The sequence below is a fragment of the Mus musculus genome, chromosome 16, assembly GCF_000001635.26.
Source record: "Mus musculus strain C57BL/6J chromosome 16, GRCm38.p6 C57BL/6J".
Taxonomy (NCBI): Eukaryota; Metazoa; Chordata; class Mammalia; order Rodentia; family Muridae; genus Mus; species Mus musculus.
Window position 1 is genome coordinate 11,409,971 of NC_000082.6, and position 23,660 is coordinate 11,433,630.

Consider the following 23,660-nt stretch of genomic DNA (forward strand, 5'->3'; position numbering starts at 1 on the left):
CTAAAATGTTTACAGAGAAAATGTCTTGACCTGTGCCCTAAAATAAAGGATGTTATGTAGAGGCTCATGCAGGTGGGAGGCTGGACACCATTGTGGTTTGCTTTGGAAGATCTCAGTCTGGGTGCTATTGTATATGGTCAACAGGTGATATTGTTTTGAGGTGAGAGTCTCACTATGTAGTCCAGGTTGGCCTTGAACTCATCACAGCCCTCTTACCTCTACCTCACAAGCATTGGGATTATAGGTGTGAGGCACCATACCTGTGGTCAGGGTCTTTCTCTCTCTTTGTGGGGCTGCAGATTAAACCTAGAGCTTTGTATTTGTAAACACGGCACCACTGAACCATGTGGCTGTGGAACAGAGCCTTGTTGTGGTGCCTGGGCTCGGCAGTCTCCTGGGTGTTAGAATTTTAGGAGTATGCCCCCAGACTCTGCTAAAGTACATAATTTGGGGCCGGGGAGATAGATGACTTACTGGTTAAGAGCACTGGCAGCTCTTCTAGAAGACTCAACTTCAGCTTCCAGCACTCACTTGGCAGCTCACAGCTGTGAGGAAACAGTAAAGCCACTGAACCCAGCTATTCCATGGGTAGAAAGAAAGCTTTACTGGGAAATTCAAGATTGCCGTGGCCGTCTCATTGAGCATAGCAAAAAGACGGGGAATGCATCACCAGTTTTTTAAGAGAAGGGTTGGGAGGGAGCCTGGAAGTTATGGTAGGGCGTTCCTGCGGGTCAGGACAGCCTGGGAACTAGGAGGGGAATTTGATATGTGTTGCAGGTATGTGTTAATAGGGAACTAGTTCCACATTGCCTTTAGGGACAGAGAAGGTCAGTAGAGACTCTTCCTGACAAACAGAAACCCGTCTCACAGATTCTGAGGAGCTCTGCTTTTAGGGCTTTGTCTATCCACTAGCAGCCCTTGTGTTTAGTTTACCTGGTCAGAGTGCAGTCTGAGCTGACCCCAGACTGTCATTTTGGGGAACCCACTTTAGACCTAACAGCAACAGTCTTTAACTCCAGGTCCAGGGAGTCTGACACTCTCAGGCCTCTGTGGGTATTGTATGCATGTGGTGCACAGACATGCACACAGGCAAAAGACCCATACACATAGCTTTGTTTGTTTGCTTGCTTGTTTGTTTGTTTGTTTTTCGAGACAGGGTTTCTCTGTATAGCTCTGGCTGTCCTGGAACTCACTCTGTAGACGAGGCTGGCTTAGAACTCAGAAATCCACCTGCCTCTGCCTCCCTAGTGCTGGGATCAAAGGCATGCACTACCACTGCCCGGCCACATAAGATTTTTAAAAAGTTTAAATTACATAATTTGATTTTCTCCCTCTCCCCCTTTCCTTACTTGATGTAGTAAGGTGTGATGTTGATCTGTCGAGCTTCCTTATGTTCTCAGTCAGTGTGAGTGTACAATCTGTAAGAAGATCAGAAGGTCAAGGCCATCCTGAGTTCTGTACAGCATTCTCTACCAGCCTGGGACACTTCACACCGCGTCTCAAACAAAGAAGTAAAAAACCAAAAACTCCTGATAAAACCAAAAATCTACACCCTTCATTCTCAACAGAATCAAACCAAAGCAAGACCCCAGGTTGATGGTCAGTTGAGCTACACAAAGTGTGTTAGTGCTTCCCAGCCTCACTCTCCCAAGTGCTGGGATTATAGGTATACTGTAGCTGTCATTTGCTAGTTTGTGGGTTCTTCTTCCACCCTTCTCTACGCCATTTCTTCTATCCTTTCAACCTCCTCACACTAGATAGGAGAGAAGGAAGGATAGAGAGGTGTGGTGGTAATTTTAGCAACATTGCTTTGGCTTTCGGCAGGTCACATGCCACCCATCCAGGAGCTATCTGGATTCACGAATGGAACACACGCGCACACACACACAGTTAATGCCTTTGGCTAGCTCAAAGGCTAGGCACTCCTAAACCTTCCCCTGTCACCCCAAGCCCAATTGGGGAAGTGGCCAATGGTCAAATTCTCACATGACTGGCTAGCTCCTATGTCCCATCCTTCTTCCCCAAGTCATGGTGATTTTTTTTGTCTCTTCTTCTCTCTCCTGTGTCCTAGCCCACGGAAATCTAACAGTTCCACCTCATCTCCCTTTGCCCAGCCATTGGCCACTGACATCTTTATTGATTGACCAAAAACCAGCTGAGGACAAGGATCTTCAATGTTTGGACACACAGGTTTCTGATTAAATCCAAACATTAAAACCAATCTCCAACACAGAGGAAAGGAATGAAACCCCTTAATAAAGTCAGGGATCTGAAAGGGGCCATGTTATCTAGTTAGACTACTTCCTGCTGATCAGGGCCAATGAGTTCCTTGGGGAAAGTTTGGTCTTAGCAATCAGGATATCTAATTTTTTCTTGTTGTTGTTTCTTTTCTGCGCACAACTACCTAACAAACTTTGATTAACAACAACCAGCAACAACCCACCAACAAATGACCTCACTTTTCAGGGCCCCAGCATTTATATAACCTCTGAAAAGTTCCCAGAATTCCAGACATCACACAGTTGCAGAAACTATCTGCAGCTGGCAAAATCACACTTCTGCTAGAGCACGAGGCAAATCATAGCCATAGTCACACACCTGGGATTAAAACAACAACAGATTTTTGTAATATTTCTGTATTTTTTTAATGAAACCAAAATTTCAAAATTGTCACTACAGTGTATACCATCATGGTTGGCTACAAACCACCCTTTGTAAAAAGGGCCTTCCTCCTCAGCTTCCTGCTCTGTTCCACAATCCTGAGCTGAGCCTTCCGCCTTCTTGCAGGGTGACATGATTGATGTCTCTGTCCTCTTGCAGACTATAAGCTCCAAGAGCACATGATAACCATTTTTTAAAAAAATTTTTATTTACTTTATGTATATGACTACATTGTTGCTGTCTTCAGACACACTAGAAGAGGGCATTGGATTTCATTACACATGGTTGTGAGCCACCATGTGGTTGCTGGGAATTGAACTCAGGACCTTCTGAAGAGCAGCCAGTGCTCTCAACCACTGAGCCATCTCTCCAGCCCCCAGCATGATAACCATTTGTTGTTAATTTGCTCTTGTGGTGAACACAGTACCTGCTATCAGGAGACACTCAGCAGGCTCTCATAAACAAGTACTTGAGGGGTCCTTTCTGAGCTCTGATGTCCTGATTTTGGCCCCATCTAGGCCTGGAGACTTGTGGAACCCAGATGCTGTAGTATGTCTGCAGGCCCTGTCACGCAGCTGTATTCTTTCTCCCCAGGACACTGGATGGGAACGCCTGCCTGGCCCAGGTCCATGGCTGGGCTCCACTGCAGGTGCTTCATGGAGATGCGGATGCTGACACTGATGTACTCTTCCCTGTCAGTGGAGTGGGCTCCTATGGTGCAGCAGGTGGGTACTTCCTGTCTTCTCCAGCAAGAGCTTCTGTTCCAAGAACAAGAGGGGGTTTTGAGTTATCTGAACAGGTAGGAATAGGTAGGAGCTAGGAGATCTGGGGCTCAGGGCAAGGATGGCTTGTGGACATTCATTTAAGAAGTAGCTTAAAGATTTCCTCTAGAACTGGAATGTACAGATGCTCCGGCAGGATGCCTTGGTGTACTGGCTGGTTTTGTGTGTCACCTTGACACAGGCTGGAGTTATCACAGAGAAAGGAGCTTCAGTTGGGGAAGTGCCTCCATGAGATCTAGTTGTGGGGCATTTTCTCTATTAGTGATCAAGCAGGGAGGACCCATTGTGGGTGGGACCATCTATGGGCTGATAGTCTTGGGTTCTATAAGAGAGCAGGCTGAGCAAGCCAGGGGAAGCAAGCCGGTAAGGAACATCCCTCCATGGCCTCTGCATCAGCTCCTGCTTCCTGACCTGCTTGAGTTCCAGTTGTGACTTCCTTCAGTGATGAACAGCAATGTGAAAATGTAAGCTGAATAAACCCTTTCCTCCCCAACTTGCTTCTTGGTCATGATGTTTGTGCAGGAATAGAAACCCTAACTAAGACACTTGGGGTAAACTGGTTGGCAAAACCCAAGGAGGCTCACATGCTTGCCTCCAACAGTTCGTTACTAAACTTGGTCACATCAAAGTTAACCACAACTAGTGACTATGTTTTTTTCACCTTAGGAGATGGAAGAAGTCACTTGAACTTTGTACAGGCCCCACCCAGCACCTGTGCTTCTCTTTCCATGTGTGCTTCTCTTTCTGTGTGTGCTTCTCATTTGGTGAAGGCCTCAGAGATGTGCAGCTAATCTGAGAGCATTCCTCAGTTCACCTGCAGTCTGTGGTCTTTTAACTTCATCCCCTTGGGTCTAACATTCTTACTTTCTTTGTCCTTACTTCTGACTTTATTGGCTGCTTGTTAAGTTGAGGAGTATATTATATTAGCTTGCTTTCTCTTGCTGTGAGGAACACAATAACCAAAAGCAACTTATAAAAGAATGAGTTTGACTTCTAGTTCCAGAGGGTTAAGAGACCATCACAGTGGGAGGCATGGCAGCAGGTATGCATGACAATCAGAGAAGGAAGCTGAGAGCTCCCATCATCTACCATAAGCAAGGTGCAGAGAGAGCAAACTGGTAATGGTGTGTGTTCTTAGAGCCCACCCCTAGTGATGTCCTTCCTCCAGTGAGGCTGCACACCCCATAACCTCCCTAAACAGCATCAACACTGAGGACCAAGTGTTAATTAAATGCCTGCAGCTATGGGTGACGTGTCTCATTTGAATCAGTACAAGGAATGGCAGTCACATACTGCTGTGATCTGATATGCTAGACTTTGAAGCCCTCTGGGAAGACATCTTTACTCTTGACAGTCTAGATTCTGTGGGAGCTGACAGGGACTGCATCTTGTGCCCAGCCAACTGTAGGGTCACATGACATTCACGTGAACTCATGGGTTCTTTGTTCAGCATTTATCTGTTCTGCTGTGTGCATGGTGCTAGGCCATGGGGATCTGAAGGGACATCCCACCTGAGGCCTTCCTCCATTTTCACAGTTTTTAAAAAATTTTTAATTAATTTTTTTTCTTGAGATTGGGTTTCATTGTGTAGATTTAGCTGGTAGATCCTACTATGTAGACCAGGCTAACTTCAGACTTACAGAGATCCACCTGCCTTTGCCTCCCGAATGCTAGGATTAAGGGGCATAGCCTTTTAAATTCTTTAAAATTTTGCGTGTCTATTTGTGGCTATGTGCATGTGAAGGCACATAGTGTAGGTGCCCATGGTGGCCAGAAGAGGGTATTGGATCCTGGAGTTAATAGGCAATTGATTGTGAGCCCCCGGATATGGGTGCTGTGAACTGAATGTAGGTTCTCTGGAAGAACAGCAAGGGCTCTTCACCACTCACCCAGCCATCTCTTTAGCTCCATATTCCAATCTTTTACAATGACATTTACTTGTTTATGTATTTTGAGTATGAGTATGTAGAGATGTGTCCCTGTGCATGTGTGGAGTCACTTCTTTCTTTCCAGCAGGTGGATTCTGGGGGTTCACATGGGTATCATCAGGCTTGGCAGCAAATGCCTTTATATACTGAGCCATCTTGTCAGCCTAGTAGTTTTTATTTTGAGACAATATTTCACTAAGGCCATTCATGTTGCCTTTCAACTAGTTGTCTTCCCTCCCCAGCCTCTCAAGTGACTGGGATTATGGTTTATGCTACCAGCCATGGCTTGGGGGTCTGTTTTTTTAATTACCCGTGTGAAGGAGAAATGTATAGAATGTGTCTTCCGAATGCTTCCATATCCTATCTATTACTTCTTGCCGGTGCTGTTGCAAAATGGCTTCTCAACAAGCCTGCACTGGCTCCTTTTGTCTGTGTTTTTGTCTGTTCTTCTTTTATCAGCCAGAGCAGATATGGAGAACAGTCAAATTACATCTTTCTCATGCTCTGGCTCTCCTTCTGCACCTCTCCCTTTGCTGTTGTTACATTAAGCAACCTCCAAGCAGTGGCAGCCTTACTCCTTCTCACTCACAACGTCCCTGCCCCGTATCCACCTGCTTCTGCTTCTCTAGCTCGCTTCCCCACCTTCTGTACCTGAGGTCATCCCTCAGGTTGTAGCTTAGATGTCACCTTTTTTTTTTTTTTTTTTTTGAGACATGGCCTTGCTATATATCCCTGGCTGGCCTGGAACTCATAATGTAGACCAGGCTGACCTTAACTTGTCGCACTCCTCCTGCCTCTGTCATCTGAGTTATGGAACTAGAACACATAGCTTTCTTGACTAATAACACTTTTTTAAAAAATGCCTTTTTATTTTTTTAACTGCTACCTTCTTGTACAAGTCAGGCTTCGTGTCCCGCACGGTATAACCCTGAAAAGCTGCCTTCATTGAACTGATGGAGATATTGTGTATAACTAGACAGTGCCTGTCCTTTCTAATCTGTAAGGTTCACAAGTACAAGACCATGCCTGTCTTCCAGTGTAACCGAGTTTGACACTGGTCAGTTCTGAGTCCATAGTTGGCACCATAAGTAAACTCCTATCGAGTGGATGAGCGGATGTTGCAGATGGTGGAGAGATGCTGCAGGGCAAGGATGCATAGTGTTGGGAGAGTGGTACCCACACAGGACACGGGGCAGACGGAGGCAGGAGAGCCAGGAGGTCAGAGGGGTAAACATGTACTTTAGTGAGCCTGCCTGCTGAAGTGAGGGGGCTCAGCTCAGTGCTGAGTAGATGCTTCCCTTACCAACTCCATGATCCTGGGAAGTCAGTTAAGCCCTTGGGGTCTGTGTCTTCATCTGTGAAGTGAAGATAATACAGACTTGGGGCAGAACCCAGTGGTAGAGCATTTCCCAGCTCCTGTGTTCTATCCCATCACCATACATATAATAAAAGATGCCAGTGGCTGTTCATGTTCTGTGTGCCGGTGCATCTGCCCCACCACAGTGCCGGCCGTGTGTGTGTATGTCTGCCAGTCACAGAGAGGGGCCAAGTCTGGAATGACCTTTATTCCAGTCATGCATGGTGTTGGACTCAGATGTGGCTGAGTTTTTCAGCACTGAGGATTACTGAACTGAGGGAGCCTCCTGAAGGATCCTTAGATGCTTCTAACCAGAAATGAGCACAGGAGCAGAGTGAGGGGCAATTTAGTGACATGGAGATTTTGGATATTGTGTTTGTCAGTTTCTGTTACTGTAACAAACAATACTGGGACAATCAACTTATAGGGAGAAAGGGGTTATTTTGCCTCATAAACTCAGAGATTTCATTCCATGTTTAGTTGCTACATTGTCTTGGGCTTGTGGTGAGGCAGAGCATCATGTTTGGAAATGCAAGATGGAGGATACTGCTTACCTCATGGTGGCCAGGAAATGCAGAGAGCTAGGAAGGGACCTGGGTCCCACTATCTGATTCTTCAAGGCCACGTCCTCCAGTGAACCAGGCTCTGCCTCTTAGAGTCCTGCTGTGGCACCATGAACTAGGGATTAAACATGGGCCTTTGCCAGGAAGTGTAAGCTTAACTGATTCGCCTGGCTCTGTGGTGGGTGGAGGGCAGGTGCCCCTGAGCTGAGAGTCCAGAAATAAAGCCCAGGGGTTCTGAAAATGCAGGTGGCTGCTGGGCCCAGGGAGGTCTCAGTAGAACTTCCTGACGAGGCAAGATGCAGGGCTGGGGTTTCAGCTGAATGAGGGAGTTTGAGAGTTGTCATTTTGAGAGGTAAAAGTATACATTAGACTTTGTAGGGTTACCTAGAGGCACAGGGGCCAAAGAGTCATTGGTGGTTCACATATGTAATCCCCGGCCTCAGGAGGTGGAGGCAAGGACTGTTACAAATTTGAGTCCAGCCCAAGCTACAGAGTGAAATCTTGTCTCAAAACCACAACAATATCAAATTTAATTATGTCATATAATTGTGAAAATGTTTTACATAGGCCAGACAAGTCTGATAGGCACGTGCTTGTGATTCCCGCAGTCAGAAGGAGGAGGCAGGAGAAGCTTGAGTTAGAGGCCAGCCGAATAGAGCAGAGCAAAGCACAGCAAAACGGGAAGCAAGGCACAGAGAGGCTGCCTGGCTGGACTGCAGGAGAGGAGCAGGGCCTTGCACGGTAGCCAGCAGCATCTGCACCCGTTAGCCTCACTACTAGGTAGTAAGGACAGGAGAGCTAGTCACCTGATTTCCCAGCTGATGCCTCACAGATGGAAACCAGGCTCATGGTGCCATTGGGTTACTGGAGCCAGCGGGAGTTGGCTGGGATGTGCAGCCAACGGTGAGAAGGGATTTGTCTTCTCCAGGCTCACATCCCTTAAGCCTAGCAGAGGCAGAAGCAGAGGCCCAGAGGGTTGCTCTGTCTCTGGCTCCTTTGCCTGACTCAAGAGTTTCATGAATGAGCAAGGGTTCCCCTGAGCGATACAGTCTTCCTGGACATTTAGCCCCAGGTCTACGGGTCTGCACTCTTTTCCTGGAAGAAGGCCTGAGCATCAGCTAATGCACCTGCAGCAATCAGGAACGTTCTTTGCCTATTCTAGAGATTCATGGCCTCACTTCCTTTCCCAAATGCTTAGTGACTTTTGGCTTAGTACAGTGTCAGACTTCGCCAATCGTGAGGTGCTGCTGCCCTCTAGTGTCCACTACAAGCAGGCGCAATTCATTTATCAAAAACCCCGATTCTGCTGTGGGCCCTAGATTATGGACTTTGGAAATAACTTCCCTTGCTTCAAGGTTTTGTTTTGTTTTATTTTAAATAAAAAAGGCACATGCAGCAACTAGAAACGAGTCTTAATGATGCCTGTTCAAAAGAAATGGGTAGTACATGAAGCCTGTATGTGGGTGGGAAGAGTTTAAAGGTAGCTAATAGGCCAGCTGAGCACATGGTAAGGAGAAATGGAGTTGAAAGTAAAGCCTCATTCTCTGTGTGACTTCTGCAGATGCCCCTGTGGGAAGTCTGGAGAATGGAACAGGAACAGAAAACCATATAATCCCAGAGCCTGGCCTTCGGTACAGGTCAGTATCAGGACACCAAGCCCATCAGTGGATTGGGCCATGCTGTTTACCTCTCTGCCTTGTATTTTCATTTGGAGACAGGTGGTACCTGTTGGAGTTGAAGACTGAGGCCCAATCTCACGTTTGTGCTCAGATCGAAGAAATAGAAAAAAAAAATCCAGAAAACTAAGTTGCCAGTGTACCTGTTGCTCGCAGGGAACATTGCCCTGGTCTCCCAAATATCACCTCATCTCTGTTGCTCTTATTTCCTCCTCTCTCTTCACAATTTTAATTTGGTGTCTTGAAGTTAGCCATCTGTGTACTTGACTTAGCTTCAAGGTAAGGGGGTCCTTGCTGCCCCACACCTTGCTTGGTGTTTTGTCACCCAGAACAGATAGGATTCTGAAAATGATACACCATGAAGGGGCTGATACCACTGAGCCCTGCCTCATAAAGGATGGTGTCCCTGCACCCTTCCGGAATTCTGATTCCTTTCTTCTTGTGTTTTTGAGCCTTTTCCAAATGCAACAGTGATCAAGGAATGCAAGCCCTGGCCTTGGGGTCTCCTGCTGCGTATGGACAAGCCAGTGCTATTATTCACATTAGAAATTGATTGTAGATATGCATGCAGTCCAGTTACCTGCCCGCATTATGCTCTCTGAGCCTCTCTGAGCACCAGCCTGCTTACAGGGGGATGCTGGAACCTGTTGTTATGGCATTTCTATATTCACTGATAATGCATAACCTGCCTCTCTGTGTGTCCTCATTTAAAGGCATCTTGTTTAGAATCTACAAGAGATGTAGCTCAGCTGTAGGAGAATGCTTGCATAGCATGCATAGAGCTCTGGGTTTGATCCCCAGCACCATATAAAACTTGGGAAGCGAAGACAGAAGGATCAGAAGTTCAAAATCATCTTTGGTCACTGTACTGGCTAGTTTTGTGTCGACTTGACACAGCTGGATTATCACAGAGAAAGGAGCTTCAGTTGAGAAAATGCCTCCATGAGATCCAACTGTAAGGCATTTTCTCAATTAGTGATCAAGGGGGAAAGGCCCCTTGTGGGTGGGACCATCTCTGGGCTGGTAGTCTTGGCTCTATAAGAGAGCAGGCTGAGCAAGCCAGGGGAAGCAAGCCAGTAAAGAACATCCCTCCATGGCCTCTGCATCAGCTCCTGCTTCCTGACCTGCTTGAGTTCCAGCCCTGACTTCCTTGGCTATGAACAGTGGTTTGGAGGTGTAAGCTGAATAAACCCTTTCCTCCCCAACTTGCTTCTTGGTCATGATATTTTGTCCAGGAATAGAAACCCTGACTAAGACAGTCACATAGAAAATTCCAGCCCAGGATCCATGAGAGACCATCAGAAACAAACACTGTTGACTTGTTGACATTGGACAGTGATATTTCATGCTTGTCTGAATGAAGCTTACATAATATGTGGGGCCCTTGTACTGGGAACATGGACCTGGAGACTATTCTAACTAGGGAAAGTGACAATACAAACCATAAGAATGTGACAAAGTAGACTACTGAAAGGACGTGTGTTCACGCGTGTGTACACGAGTTGGAAGAGGAAGGCAGTGGTTTCCTGTCTGACCCAGCTGCACACATGCCCACTGAGTGACTAACTCTTCCCTCGTGAGTGAGCGGCTTCCAGAGGGTGTTTGGATTGGTTTTGGAGTTACCAGTAAATTTCAGACATCTGCTGAGCAGCTTCATTGTTTTTCCAGTAGATTCCTGGGGAAACGTTTTGCCTGAGAGTGTTGTGAACACTGAAGTTGCATTTTGGGATGAGTGTAACTTCCTTCTGTCTACTTCCTCCCAGTAGGGAAGCCAGTTCTCCAGGCCAAGGAAGTCCTCTGAGCAGCTTGCTACCTTCTGCCTCAGTGCCTGAGTCCATGACAGTCCGTAAGTACTCTCAGAGGCTGGCATGTGTGCCAGCAGGGCACCTGTGCTTATCCTGTGCAGGTGTGGGCTTTGAAGTGAGCATGAAGTTAGTGAGTGTTTGCTTTCTGTGCACCTGATCGTGGTATCGCTGTAAGCTTCCAGACTATGGCCGGATTGTGGTGCATGGGGGTGAATCTGCTAAAGGATGCAAGGAACCTTCTGTGCCTTGCGGTTTCTAAGCTACCTTCTGTGTGCAGCCAGAGTAAGGCTGTCTTCTGACTTTCCTTGTGACTCTGGACAAATCAGTTTTGCTGATGACATATTCTAATGACAGGTGGTGCAAATCATTTCCAGCTTCAGAGGGAAGTATTAGGGACACGGCAATGAAGAGTGTGTGTGTGATGGCCCGCACCCACACCCACACCCACACCAGCAATTGTTTAACAAGATAGATGTTCAATGACTAGGTCAGTTGGGATTGGGGCCGGTGCCCTGACTGGGGTTGGCAGAGTGGGCTAGCATGAGACTCCATGGTCATCAGAGGCCAGGGCTCTTCCTTTTCCTGACTAGCTGTTGTCTTTGCTTTCTGAGCTCTGGCCATTTCGTTCCTACCCCTAATGGCAGGAAGGAGAGGGGCAGAGGGCAGGCTTTCTGTTTCCATATCACATTCAGAGATCAACACTTGGATAGTGTAAAAATTATGCCTTTTTTCCTCATCAGCCTTTGGGTAAAAATTAACATTTCCTTCAAACACCAAAGTACAACAAACCTTGAGCCCATAGTGGTGATGTCAGATGGAGAGTAACTTTATCCAGAGAAGTTCCAGGCCCCTTTAACATCACCCCAGGATGCCATTTCTGCTTGGAAATGCATTAGTTATCTGAGGTGACATAGAAACTTCCACACGGATCTCCTAGATCTCCAAGCCTGGACCTTTCTGTTTACGTGAACACTCTCCAGAGCCATGTTCCCTATGAGCTGAGGTTTCCCACAGTCCTCTGGCTGCAGAGCAGGAACTGCTAGTGTGAGTTCTGTTGCTGTGCAGGGCTGAACAGATACTTAGGTCTATGTGAGGACGACTTGTCTGTCACCTTCTCCTAGTGGCCAGGCATGGTTCCCAGAGCCCTTCTCAGCCTCTCTCCAGTGTGGGGTATGGAGCAGGTGAATTGGTTCTCTGGGGGCTGCCATGGATCTTGCCTCTGAGCCTCCCAAGCCATTTCCATCCCTGACAAAGCCACCAGCTTGGTCAGTTCCTTTCCCATGAGGACATTCTTGTGATACCTCTGAGCTGTGCCTGCAGCAGGGACTCAGCCCGTTTTATTTTCATTCATCTCTTTTTTTTAGAAATTAATCCTAGTTGTTTCTGGTCATCTTTGGCTTGAGACCTATCAGGAATTCCCAGCCAACCTTCTGAAGGAAAGGCCCACATTGGTGGGCCATTTGACTCTGGGTGTCTGGTAGTTATATGGGCTGTGCAGAACAGTTGTTTGTGAATGGGTGGGTGGGTTAGCCTTTGTTTTCAGGGGTGATTTCATGTGGGAAGGCTTTTCTTGTCCACTCTGCTCCTGCAAGATAAGGACCATGCCTCTTTCAGAAATGTGGGTGCCTCCACCCACCCCTGCTTTATCTGTGAGAGGGATAGGAAGGGCTGTCTGTGTAGCCCTACAGGATTAGTCTGATGTAACAGAGGATTGACACTGGGAAGCCTTGGCAAATGCTTCTTTTCCTGTGTGCTTGTGAGCATTGTCTCTGGCCTGGCTGACCCTTAACAGCTCCACTTCTTGGTTGTTCCAGCCGGGATTCCCTGCAACTTTCCTGATCCTCGTGTTCTCATTGTCAGCGGGATGGAGCCACCTGTTGAGTCTGTGTGCCTGTGGTGACTTGTTTGCTCTTGGTAGTTGCTGTGATGTCAAAGAAAGATGTCTTCATCCCCTGCTACAGTCTTGTGTGCTCAGTGGGTAGCAGTCGTTGATATAAGAGACCTTGATAGGGCAGTGTGGATAAGCAGCCTTGGCCTTGGCCTACAGCTTATATAAATAATGTTCCCAGTGCTGAGACTGGCGCATGCAAGGAAACACCCAACAACTGAGCTGCAGTCCCAGCCAAGTCTCCAGCTCTTCACACCTTGGTTCACATAAGTGAATGTGGTCACCAGCCTGGAAGGCAGCAGAACTCTGATGGTCTGGGCTGAGTTTGCAGGGTTTTGAAATGTCACCTTTCTTTGTAAAAGGCAAGTGCCACAGTCATATCTTCTTGTTGAGTGGCCAGCAGTGCTGACCTCAGCACAGACAGATAATGACGGCCACTCAGTATGCCCTGTGAATCCTGTGAATGCCAGTGAGTTTAGAGTAGTCACTGTATGCATGAACACACACACATATACACACACTGCACACTGAACTCATATGTGTGCACACACACAGAAAGTAAGGTCTAACAGGGGATGCTCAGTATGTGGAAAGCACTCTGAATGTTGGTACCTCACTAGCAGGCACTTAGGGTTGTGACTGGCTGTCTGCCTGTGGGAAAAGCCACCCAGACTGGATGCTTTCCCACTACTTAGTAGACATTTCTTTATGTTTATGTCAGCTTTACTTCATTCACCTCCTGTTTAACAGCCGAGTGTCTGTACATTTGAATTAATGTTTTTGTTGGAATATGTGATGTGAGCTGTGTTTAAGAAAGCACCTCTTTCCCTATTGATGGCTGGAAGTGGCACTGCAGCACCCTCACCACCAGGGGCCACTCTTTCCCTGTTGATGGCTGTAAGTGGCACTGCAGCACCCTCACCACCAGGGGCCACTCTTTCCCTGTTGATGGCTGTAAGTGGCACTGCAGCACCCTCACCACCAGGGGCCACTCTTTCCCTGTTGATGGCTGGAAGTGGCACTGCAGCACCCTCACCACCAGGGGCCACTCTTTCCCTGTTGATGGCTGTAAGTGGCACTGCAGCACCCTCACCACCAGGGGCCACTCTTTCCCTGTTGATGGCTGTAAGTGGCACTGCAGCACCCTCACCACCAGGGGCCACTCTTTCCCTGTTGATGGCTGTAAGTGGCACTGCAGCACCCTCACCACCAGGGGCCACTCTTTCCCTGTTGATGGCTGGAAGTGGCACTGCAGCACCCTCACCACCAGGGGCCACTCTTTCCCTGTTGATGGCTGTAAGTGGCACTGCAGCACCCTCACCACCAGGGGCCACTCTTTCCCTGTTGATGGCTGGAAGTGGCACTGCAGCACCCTCACCACCAGGGGCCACTCTTTCCCTGTTGATGGCTGGAAGTGGCACTGCAGCACCCTCACCACCAGGGGCCACTCTGGTGAAGCTCACTAGCTTCAAACCAAGGTTTGTGTTGGTGTTGGGCTAGCAATGGTGCTTGCTCCTCTGGTGGGTTTGTGAAGGTTAAACGCATATATACAAGAAACATACTCAGAAGAGTTGTACCTTACAATTTGAAAAGACAGATTGGAAAAATGTATCTCAGAGTTACACGTGTTAAGTGTTCAGTAACTTGTAGGTGAGACTGTTAGCACCCTTAAAGGATTCATTTACTGATTCCAAACACAGTGTCTAGGCCTCCAAATGGGTGGACATGGTTTTTGTTTTATGATGGCATCCCTACAATTACAAGCCTCTGAAGCCCCCTTTCCTGGATGTGTACCCTTAATCCTCTCTAGACGCTTAATCTTCTCAGTTGGGGTGATTTCAACCCCAAGGGGATATGTGGCCGTGCCAGGAGACCCTGGATCTCCCTGCCTGGCATGAGAATGCCTTCGGCAAAGCCTGACTGTGGTTATACCAGGGACAACAGGCTCTTTGTGCCCAGTAAGTATCCTTGTGGTGGACAGGGGTGCTGAATAGCTGCTGGAAAGCTTAAGAAAAGAACGGACCTATTGGAAATGATGAGACTCTAGGGACTGCTCATGACTCCTGTGGGTGTTTGCTGTCTCTTCAGCTCTGTCACCCTCGCTGTGAAGTGTGAAAGGCTGAGCACCTGCAGACCAGCCCAGAGCGGGTGGTCTGAGCACGAGGCTTCCTGACGCCATCTGTCTTTCTTGAGGCTGCAAATGTAGTGGGAATCCACCCGGTGGACACTCATTGCTGTGCCCCCCACCTTTGTAACTGCTGCCTCTCTCCACTCTTGAATTAGTTTCTGTATTTGGGAGTTGAGAACTGTAATGAGCCTTTTCCCCTGTTGTTGGTGGACAGTCCTTTAGCACCAGGTTGTGCCTCTGTCCTTGCTGTCTGTCCTCCCCTCCCCGTGCAAAGACCTTGGGGTTTTGCGTCTCAGTTGTGGGTGTCGAGTGCTGGTGCCTTATTTCAACAGTCAGGTGGGGTGGCAGAGGTGATGTGCACATAGCTTCCTGTAAGGCTGTCCCCACAGTGATGGCTTTGGAGGGGAGGAGGGGAGTCTGGTCTACTTTAGAAGGGCACATACTGCTAGCTAGAAACTGTTTCTCCCTTGCTATCATTGCTTAGCCACTGATACTTACATGGCTTTTGAGTCCTGACCACTGCCTTCCTTTTCTTTCCTGGGGTTCAGAGAAAGCGGGGAGACAAGCAACTCGAGTTGCTCATTTCTTTGTCACTTCTGATGTCAGGCCATGGAGGAGAGGGCAAGAGCAATGCCCCTCGCTGCTCACTTCGATGCTCACTGCCTCACTAAGCCTCAGTCTGTTTTTCTCTTGATATCATGTGACGGGAGTCTCAGTCGAGGTGAGGCAGGCTGGCTCATTGCCTAGCAACACTATTCCAAACACTGGACGTTTGAGAAATGAAACTAAGAAGCACTATGGCACTTGGAAGCCAATGGGAGGGCTCAGCATCTAGCCCAGGGCTTGGCTGAGGGTTCAATGATGAGATCTTTTTAGGATGAACAGTGACCATTAAACAGGTCACAGTCCAAGTCCTGTGTGACTTAGTCACACAGACTGTGCCTGGATACCGCAACAGAGATTGCTAACACTGGAGACTCGCTTTTCCTTCTGAATCTTGTTTCCTGGATGACAGCGACTGTCAGAAATTGGAAGCTTCCAGATATGATATAGGCACACCTCAGTTCTTCATAATTTGTTCATCCACTCCCCAAAAGTTTACTAAATGTCTGTCACATAGTGGGCACTGTTCTAGGTATGGGAGGAAGGGTGAGGCTTATAAACTCTGTGCCTCAATTTTCCCATCACTGAAATGCACAGGATGAGGTTCCTATAGCTGCTGTGAGGACTAAGAGTCACTCAGTGCTCAGCAGCACCCTCAGCTCTTGCAGTGTGGATCCTGACCACAGAGAGGTCAAAGACTGGAAGTGAGATGTGGCCGAATGGCAACTGGACAAGGAAGGGGTCAGAAGGAGTGACACAGGAGGGAAGGGGGTTATATGGGAGTGACACAGGATAGAAGGAGTCATATGGGAGTGACATGGCTGTTTTGTCACCCGTGGGCACTAACCGCCTTCTTGTCGCTTTCAGTCATCACACCTCTCTCAGGAGTGCATCCTGAGCAGGAAATCCTAGCAGAAGCCCTGAGGTTGTGCACTGTCACCCCAGCCCAGTGCCTGAAAGCGTGAACACCTTTGATCGGGTGCTGCAGCTGATACTGACACTAACACAGACATTCCTCACCCTCGATGCCAGGAGTGGGAGGGAGGAGGGGACAGACCTGTGTGGTGGAGTCCGTAGGGTGGCCTGAGTTGGAGGGATGGAAAGCTTTGTGCATGGGTGTGGTAGGGCTAAAGAAGCCTTTGGAGAGATGGGGATACTTGCCAAGAAGAGTGGGGTAGAGAAGCAGCTTGAGAGAGGCCATTCCCAGCGGCAGTACCGTGGACACTGAGGGTGTCTACCCCTTGTCACTGTTGGGAAGCATTGAGGAAATGCTGTCAGACAGCAGCAGGCAGGGGATTTTCCCTGGAGTAGCAGCAGCATAGCCAGAGCACGGAGCCCAGTCTCACCCGACACCCTGCCGTGGCCTTCCATAGTTATGGAGAAAAAAGATGAACTGTACTTAAAACACCGATCTATACCTTTCTGGTTTCCTGGCTGTGGCAATATAAATCTAAGTATCGAGTTTCAGATCCAGCAGGAAAAAGAATCAGAACCATTTCCCCGGAGTCATGGCTGCTACTGGGTCCCAGCCAGCAATGGACTTTGTTTGAAGAGAGTATCCTGTGACACTGGTCCTTAGCATAGGAAATTGTTCTCTAGGAAAACCAAGCTTGGGGTCACTCTGGCTAGACTTTGGCCCAGGTAGTTTAAAGTATTTTCCTTTCTCCTTATCATCCGAGTGGCCTTGCACTGTGGCTGTATCCACAACCTCTGAAGGTGAACTGATGGCAGGTCCCCAGTCTCACATACTGGACTGAAACATTCTCCATTGTGGAATACTTGATGTGATGAGCCCTCTGAGTTTGGGAAACATTTTGTTAGATTTTCTCACACACATCTGCTTGAGATCTTGAATACAGTGTGCCTCTTACTCTGAGTACCCGTCTCTTTCAGGACAGATGCAAGGGACACGTAGCAGTGAGGCATAGAGATTGCAGAGCATGGTGGAGACCTGCCCTGCCCTGCCCTGCCCTGCCCTGCCCTGCCCTGCCCTGCCCTTCCCCGCCCCACCTCGCCTCCCTGTGTCTGCTGGTCTGTGTCAGCCTGCATAACTCTTAACCTAACTCTGCTTGCATGGTACTAAAGCGTGTGTGTGCTTTCCTGTATGTATGTTTATGTGTGTGCACATGTGTGTTAGGCTAGAGGACACTCTCAGCTCTTGTTCCTCAATCATCCTTGTTTAATTTTTTTTGTGTTATTATAATTTAATTATGCCACTTTTTCCTTCCCATTCCTCCCTCCTATTCTTGGCTAAACTTTCAGTTCATGGCCTCTTCCTTCATTCATAATTGTTGTTACATGTGTCTACACACACACACACACACACACACACACACACACACACACCCCTGAATAAATAAGTCCAGCTATTTAGTCTGTACTGTTACTTGCATGTGAGTGTTCAGGGCTGGCCATTCGGATGGATAAACAAGTGGTGTGCTCCTCCCCGAGGAAGATTCTCCCACTCTCAGCATTCCTGCCATTGCCTGTAGTTCTTGGGTTAGGGTTGGGGCCTCCTGGGCATTCTCTCACCCACGTTACCATGTCTACCTAATTTTCTGAGACACGGCCTCTCATTGGCTTGTCAGGTAGCTAGACTGGCCATGAAGCGGACCTCAGGATTCCAGGGTTTCTTCCTGCACCGACACTGTTGCCTTTGCTTTGGGGAAGGGCCAACAGCAGCTCATCCTCAGGTCCTCACTGACAGATGAACATCCAGGATAAAGTAGACTTTTGTCTCCTAGAAGCAGGGGTGACTCACAGAGGAAGATGTGCTGAGTTAATAAGGGGATGGAGATGGTGGTGCCCATGGCTCTGAGGAAAATTCCCAGAAGCCCCTGAGCTCAGCGGTATGGCCTGTCAGTGATGAGCCATATTACTTGAAGTGGAGTAATTACCCCAGAGAAAGAAGTTTGCAAATTTCTCCTGGTGTTGGAGTTTAGTCGGTGATTGAATGGAGAACTTGGGAGCCAGCCTTATTGCACAGAGAGCTCAGCAGTGGGTGTCCTGTCAGCCCCGAGTAGGTGTCGACGAAGACTAATTGCTCATCCCCCTGCCATCCGTCTTCACTAGTGTTCAGCCCCTCTGGGGACAGAGCAGACACCTCCATCAAAGCAGCTGGAAGGAGGACGGAGGTTCAGAAGTGCCTGTTGTTGTTGTCTTCACTGGGGACTGAGGTGCTTGGCTGGCGTACCTTTGTTTTGCTTATCCCTGGCCAATATTGTTGCTTCAGCTGTCTTGGCAAAGACACTGAGTAGCACTGGCAAAGTTAAGGTGGGATTTGTGTTTGGGACCTAGTCCCTGCCATTCAGCTACTCTGACTCTTTGCCCTCCCTTCCTCGATGCTGCATCACTTAGCCATCTTCACCCTCAGACGTTTAGTGACACCTCCCCTAAAAGCCCTGATGAAAGAGGAGACAGAGAGGGATTGAGATTGTGAGCACTCTTCTTTATCCTTGGGGCCAGGCTGCTGGACTCCACGCCCTCCTCATTGGAAGTGGCCAAGGGAAGCAAGCCAGGAAGCCATGCTCCCCCAGGCTTCCATTCAGTTTCTTTCTCTAGATTCCTCCTTGAGCTCTTGCTTTGGCTAATCTGATGGAGGCAACTCCTGCTGTTACAGACACCACACTCATTTTCAGCAGAAAGCAAGAGCCAGCGGGAAGTATTGGCACTTTTTCTCTATTGGGAAATGGACTCCTCTTTCTGTCTACTTCACAGGCTTCTCTTTGTGCCTCACTGACCAGAACTCAGTCCCCTCGTCCTTCTAGCTGAAGGTAAACTGGAGAACAGGTATTAGCCTTCTATTCTGTAGGGTAGCAGGCTGCAAAGGAGAACAGAGCCCCAGCGTTACAGTGTCGTGGGACAGCTTCCCCTGGGATGTGCAGCACTGGCAACCCGCTGCTTGGGATGCTGTCAGGTGGCTTTAGACAGGAAACCCTGGTGAGTGAGAGGCCTTCCTCAGACGCAAGGAAACAGGACGAGTATCTTGGGGGTTCATGTGGGGTCTGGGAAACTGCTTCTTAGAAGCCATTGGGTGGATGGTCATTTGTTAAGGCGTGGAAGGACTGTCACCTTACGACAGTAAGAAAGCAGTAGGTATTAAGTTAATGAACACTAAATGCCATGAGTTGTTCAATTTCTAATTACGTTCTTGCACCAACATGGCTGCCTCTGAATAACCTTCAGCTCTTAGCTCAAGAGTGCAGTTATGTGCCCAGCACAGACAGAGGGGTGCAGGTGGGCATGGAACTCTTTCCTGCTGCATGAGGGGAGTCCTGCGTGTTCCACACAGTTGGCAGTCATCAGAGTGTTGGTGGAAGTGCTGGGTACACATAGCTCCAGGCAGCAGGACAAGCTGGATGGAGAGAGCTCCAAGTGGGTTCCACTGTTGCTCACAGCTATGCTCCAAGCCGTTAGAACCCTGCTTCTGTGACTGTGTTCTCCAGCTTTCCTATCGATGTGACACAGTACCTGACAGCAACAGTTTAAGGGACAGCTTACTTTGACTCATGGGCTAAGTTTACCATGGAAGAAGAGGTGTGGTGGCTGGGAGGCTTTGTCCAAGGCAGTGGGAACTTGTGCATGTCTTGTTCACATTCTGGTGATCAGGAAGCAGAGAGCTGGGGTGGAAGCCACAAAGTTACCAGCTTCAAGGCCCGCCCACAGTGATTCATCTCTGCTAGGAAGACCGTAGTCATAAAGGTTTCACCTCCCCAAGCAGAGCCACCACTTGGGTTCCAAGTGTTCAGACACATCAGCCTGTGAGGGACCTTTTACCTCCAAACCACAACAGGGAGCCCTGCTTGTCTCCACTGTGAATCCACGGAGCTGCCTCTCCTCCCTTCATGCTGCCTAGGATTGGGAACTGGAGGAGTAGTGACCTTAGCTTGACATCCTGGATCCTACAGAGCTCCTTTTCTCCTGTCCCATCAGGTCACCTCCATAACTTTGGAGGCACACAGTAGGCTTCTCATTCTCTTTTCCTCATCAACTCATTTCTTTAACTTTTAAGGCACACAGTAGGCTCCTCATTTTAATTTCCCACCAAACCACCTCCTTAACTTTGGATGCACACAGAAGGTACCACAGTCTTCCTGTTCCAGAACCCAGGGCTTGGCAAAGGCAAGCTGTGGCCTGATGGCTGCATGGCGTGTGCTGTTTCTGGGGCTCGAACCCATCCATATTGAAGGTGGAGCTTGTGTGCTACTGAAGAGTTTTGTGGGTTTCTGCAGAAGTTCCACAGAGTGGAATTCATCTGGGCCCTCCCAATAGCTGGGTGCTTCTAATTAATTGCAGATTATGTGTGAATCTGTTTGAGACTTGCCAGTGTATCTGATACCACAGCCTGAGGGTGGGTGGAAGCTGTGCAACGTGGCATCCTAATTATCCGTGAGGATTTCACATGCAGTTAGTCTTCCCTACCGTGGGTTAACTCCACCATCCCACCATGCATGAAGCTCAAAACAACAGATGCTGACACTGCAGCCCTGGGGCATGGCAGACTGGCAGATGTGGTCGAGTCAGAGCCATGTGTTCTCTGGCTGAACTCGGCCAGTTGTCCAGGTGAAGGTAGGAGAAGATGGAGGATACGTGTGAACATCATATCTGCAGGTTTTTTCTGCTTCTGGGGAGTCATTGCACTTCAGAGCTGGGGGTCTGCTTGATGGGTCATTGGTTGGGTACCGAAACCCAAGGCAGATTGCATTTAGCATCTGCTTCCCCAGCCCTCATCTGCCATCTGCCACTTGTGGCACCAAACAAGTATAAGGTTACTCTTCTCACCTCTATTTCTCCTTCATCACAGACCACCTTGACATCAGTGCCATCTCCGTGTGACTTCCAGGTTGTTGCCTATGATGTGTAGCTTGTTTGGTTGCGAGTGGCAGGCCAACCTAAGTGAAATAAGGGGCAGTACTTGTGGCACATTTACATTTAGACCACTGGACCTTTGGGTTTTGTATCCGCCTGCGGCCGCACGAACTGGGTTCCTCAGTGGGAGGCCGGAGCTGTAAGGGAGGAAAGGTGAGAGAAGAGACCAAGGCAGATTGCTGATCAAGGCCCCAGTGTTTCCTAAGAGTCTGTGCTTAAAGGGGGGGGGGCATCCCCTGCCATGCCAGGCTTCTTGATGCTTTGTTGCTAAGTTGTTAACACTAGTCTGTCAGAGCTGTTAGCATTAGGTGCCAATTCCACAGGTTGCCAGCTATCTCAGAAGTATCTCAGGAAGACAGGTTCAGCCTCTCGGTGGGTAGCAGCTTCTTGGAGAAGAGCAGTGCAGGTGACAGAACAATAGAGCCATCATGGTCCGAAGACTCCACCCTAGGTGGTCTCATTCACAGTTCCAGCAAGGTCTGAATCAGTCTGCTCACGGCTGGGGAGGCTACAATTCCTCCCTAAATATATAATAAAAATTAGCTGGATTGGGGCATAAAATTTATTTATGCTCCATGGACCTGCCTGGGAATTATGGTGGCTGTCGGCCGTGCCTGGCTTGGGACTAGGTTTTCTATGAATTATTCTTATCAGTCAAGGAGGTATTGCAGCTTCCTTGTGTTTACTTTGCACAAACATGACTTTATGGTGCTATTATGAATAAACCACGGCCTCTGGGCACCTCTGTCTTAGATTAATATAGTTCAGAAACCTTAGTTGCCTGTCTTTGGCTAACCAGCCCTCATAGCACCCCTTATTCCCAATCAGACCAAAGCCACAATATATATTCAATACATTTCTTCATGTGGTCTGTGAATTGTATCTTGGGTATTCCAAAGCTTTTGGGCAAATATCCATTTATCAGTGAGTGCATACCATATGTATTCTTTTGTGACTGGGTTACCTCACTCAGGATGATACTTTCTCGTTCCATCCATTTGCCTAAGAATTTCATGAAGTTATTGTTTTTTGTTTGTTTTTGTTTTTTTAAAAAGATTTATTTATTATATATAAGTACACTGTAGCTGTCTTTAAACACACCAGAAGAGGGCGTCAGATCTCATTACGGATGGTTGTGAGCCACCATATGGTTGCTGGGATTTTAAGTCAGGACCTTTGGTCTCTTCTCTCACCTTTCCTCCCTTACAGCTCCGGCCTCCCACTGAGGAACCCAGTTCGTGCGGCCGCAGGCGGATACAAAACCCAAAGGTCCAGTGGTCTAAATGTAAATGTGCCACAAGTCAGTGCTCTTACCTGCTGAGCCATCTCTACAGCCTGAAGTCATTGTTTTTAATAGCTGAGTAGTACTCCATTGTGTAAATGTACCACATTTTCTGTATCCATTCCTCTGTTGAGGGACATCTGGGTTCTTCCCAACTTCTGGCTATTATAAATAAGGCTGCTATGAACATAGTGGAGCATGTGTCCTTGTTACATGTTGGGACCTCAGGTAGTACTATGTCCAATTTACTAAGGAACCACCAGACTGATTTCCAGAGTGGTTGTACAAGCTTGCAATCCCACCAGCAATGGAGGAGTGTTCCTCTTTCTCCACATCCTTACCAGCATCTGCTGAGGCTTTTTTTTTTTTTTTTTGGAGACAGGGTTTCTCTGTATAGCCCTGGCTGTCCTGGAACTCACTCTGTAGACCGAGCTGGCCTCGAACTCAGAAATCCGCCTGTTTCTGCCTCCTGAGTGCTGGGATTAAAGGCGTGTGCTACCATGTTTGGTCTGAGTTTTTGATCTTAGCCATTTTGACTGGTGTGAGGTGGAATCTCAGGGTTGTTTTGATTTGCATTTCCCTGATGACTAAGGATGTTGAACATTTCTTTAGGTGCTTCTCAGCCATCCGGTATTCCTCAGTTGAGGATTCTTTGTTTAGCTCTGTACCCCATTTTTAAATAGGGTTATTTGGTTCCCTGGGGTCTAACTTCTTGAGTTCTTTGTGTATATTGGATATTAGCCCTCCATCAGATGTAGGACTGGTAAAGATCTTTTCCCAATCTGTTGGTTGCTGTTTTGTCCTATTGACAGTGTCCTTTGCCTTGCAGGAGTTTTGCAATTTTATGAGGTCCTATTTGTTAATTCTTGATCTTAGAGCATAAGCCATTGGTGCTTTGTCCAGGAAAATTTCTCCTGTGCCCATGTGTTTAAGGCTCTTCCCCCACTTTCTCTTCCATTAGTTTCAGTGTAACATCTGATTTTTTATTTGAATGCTCTTGGACCATGTATAATGAGTCTGCTATTTGAATGAAATACTAGCTGTTGAATTAAAAACATGGTGAAGAAATGGTTAATTTGGGGTTATTGTTTCAAAAGTTTCATTAAATTCGGTTGGTTG

The 23,660-nt window shown here is 48.0% G+C and overlaps 1 protein-coding gene across 11 annotated transcripts in view; it reads left to right on the forward strand.

The window, feature by feature from the left end:
• Snx29 (sorting nexin 29) overlaps positions 1–23,660 on the forward strand; it is a 436,235-nt gene that overhangs the window by 87,110 nt on the left and 325,465 nt on the right. For 8 of the 11 annotated variants that reach the window (XM_006522666.3, XM_006522668.4, XM_006522669.4 and 5 more), the window contains 3 exons: positions 3,256–3,386; positions 8,853–8,928; positions 10,731–10,813. In XM_006522666.3, the coding sequence (XP_006522729.1) occupies positions 3,256–3,386; positions 8,853–8,928; positions 10,731–10,813 (290 nt within the window). The remainder of the gene's footprint in view (positions 1–3,255; positions 3,387–8,852; positions 8,929–10,730; positions 10,814–23,660) is intronic. The other 3 variants (XM_030249320.1, NM_028964.4, NM_001290148.1) reach the window with 1 other exon arrangement.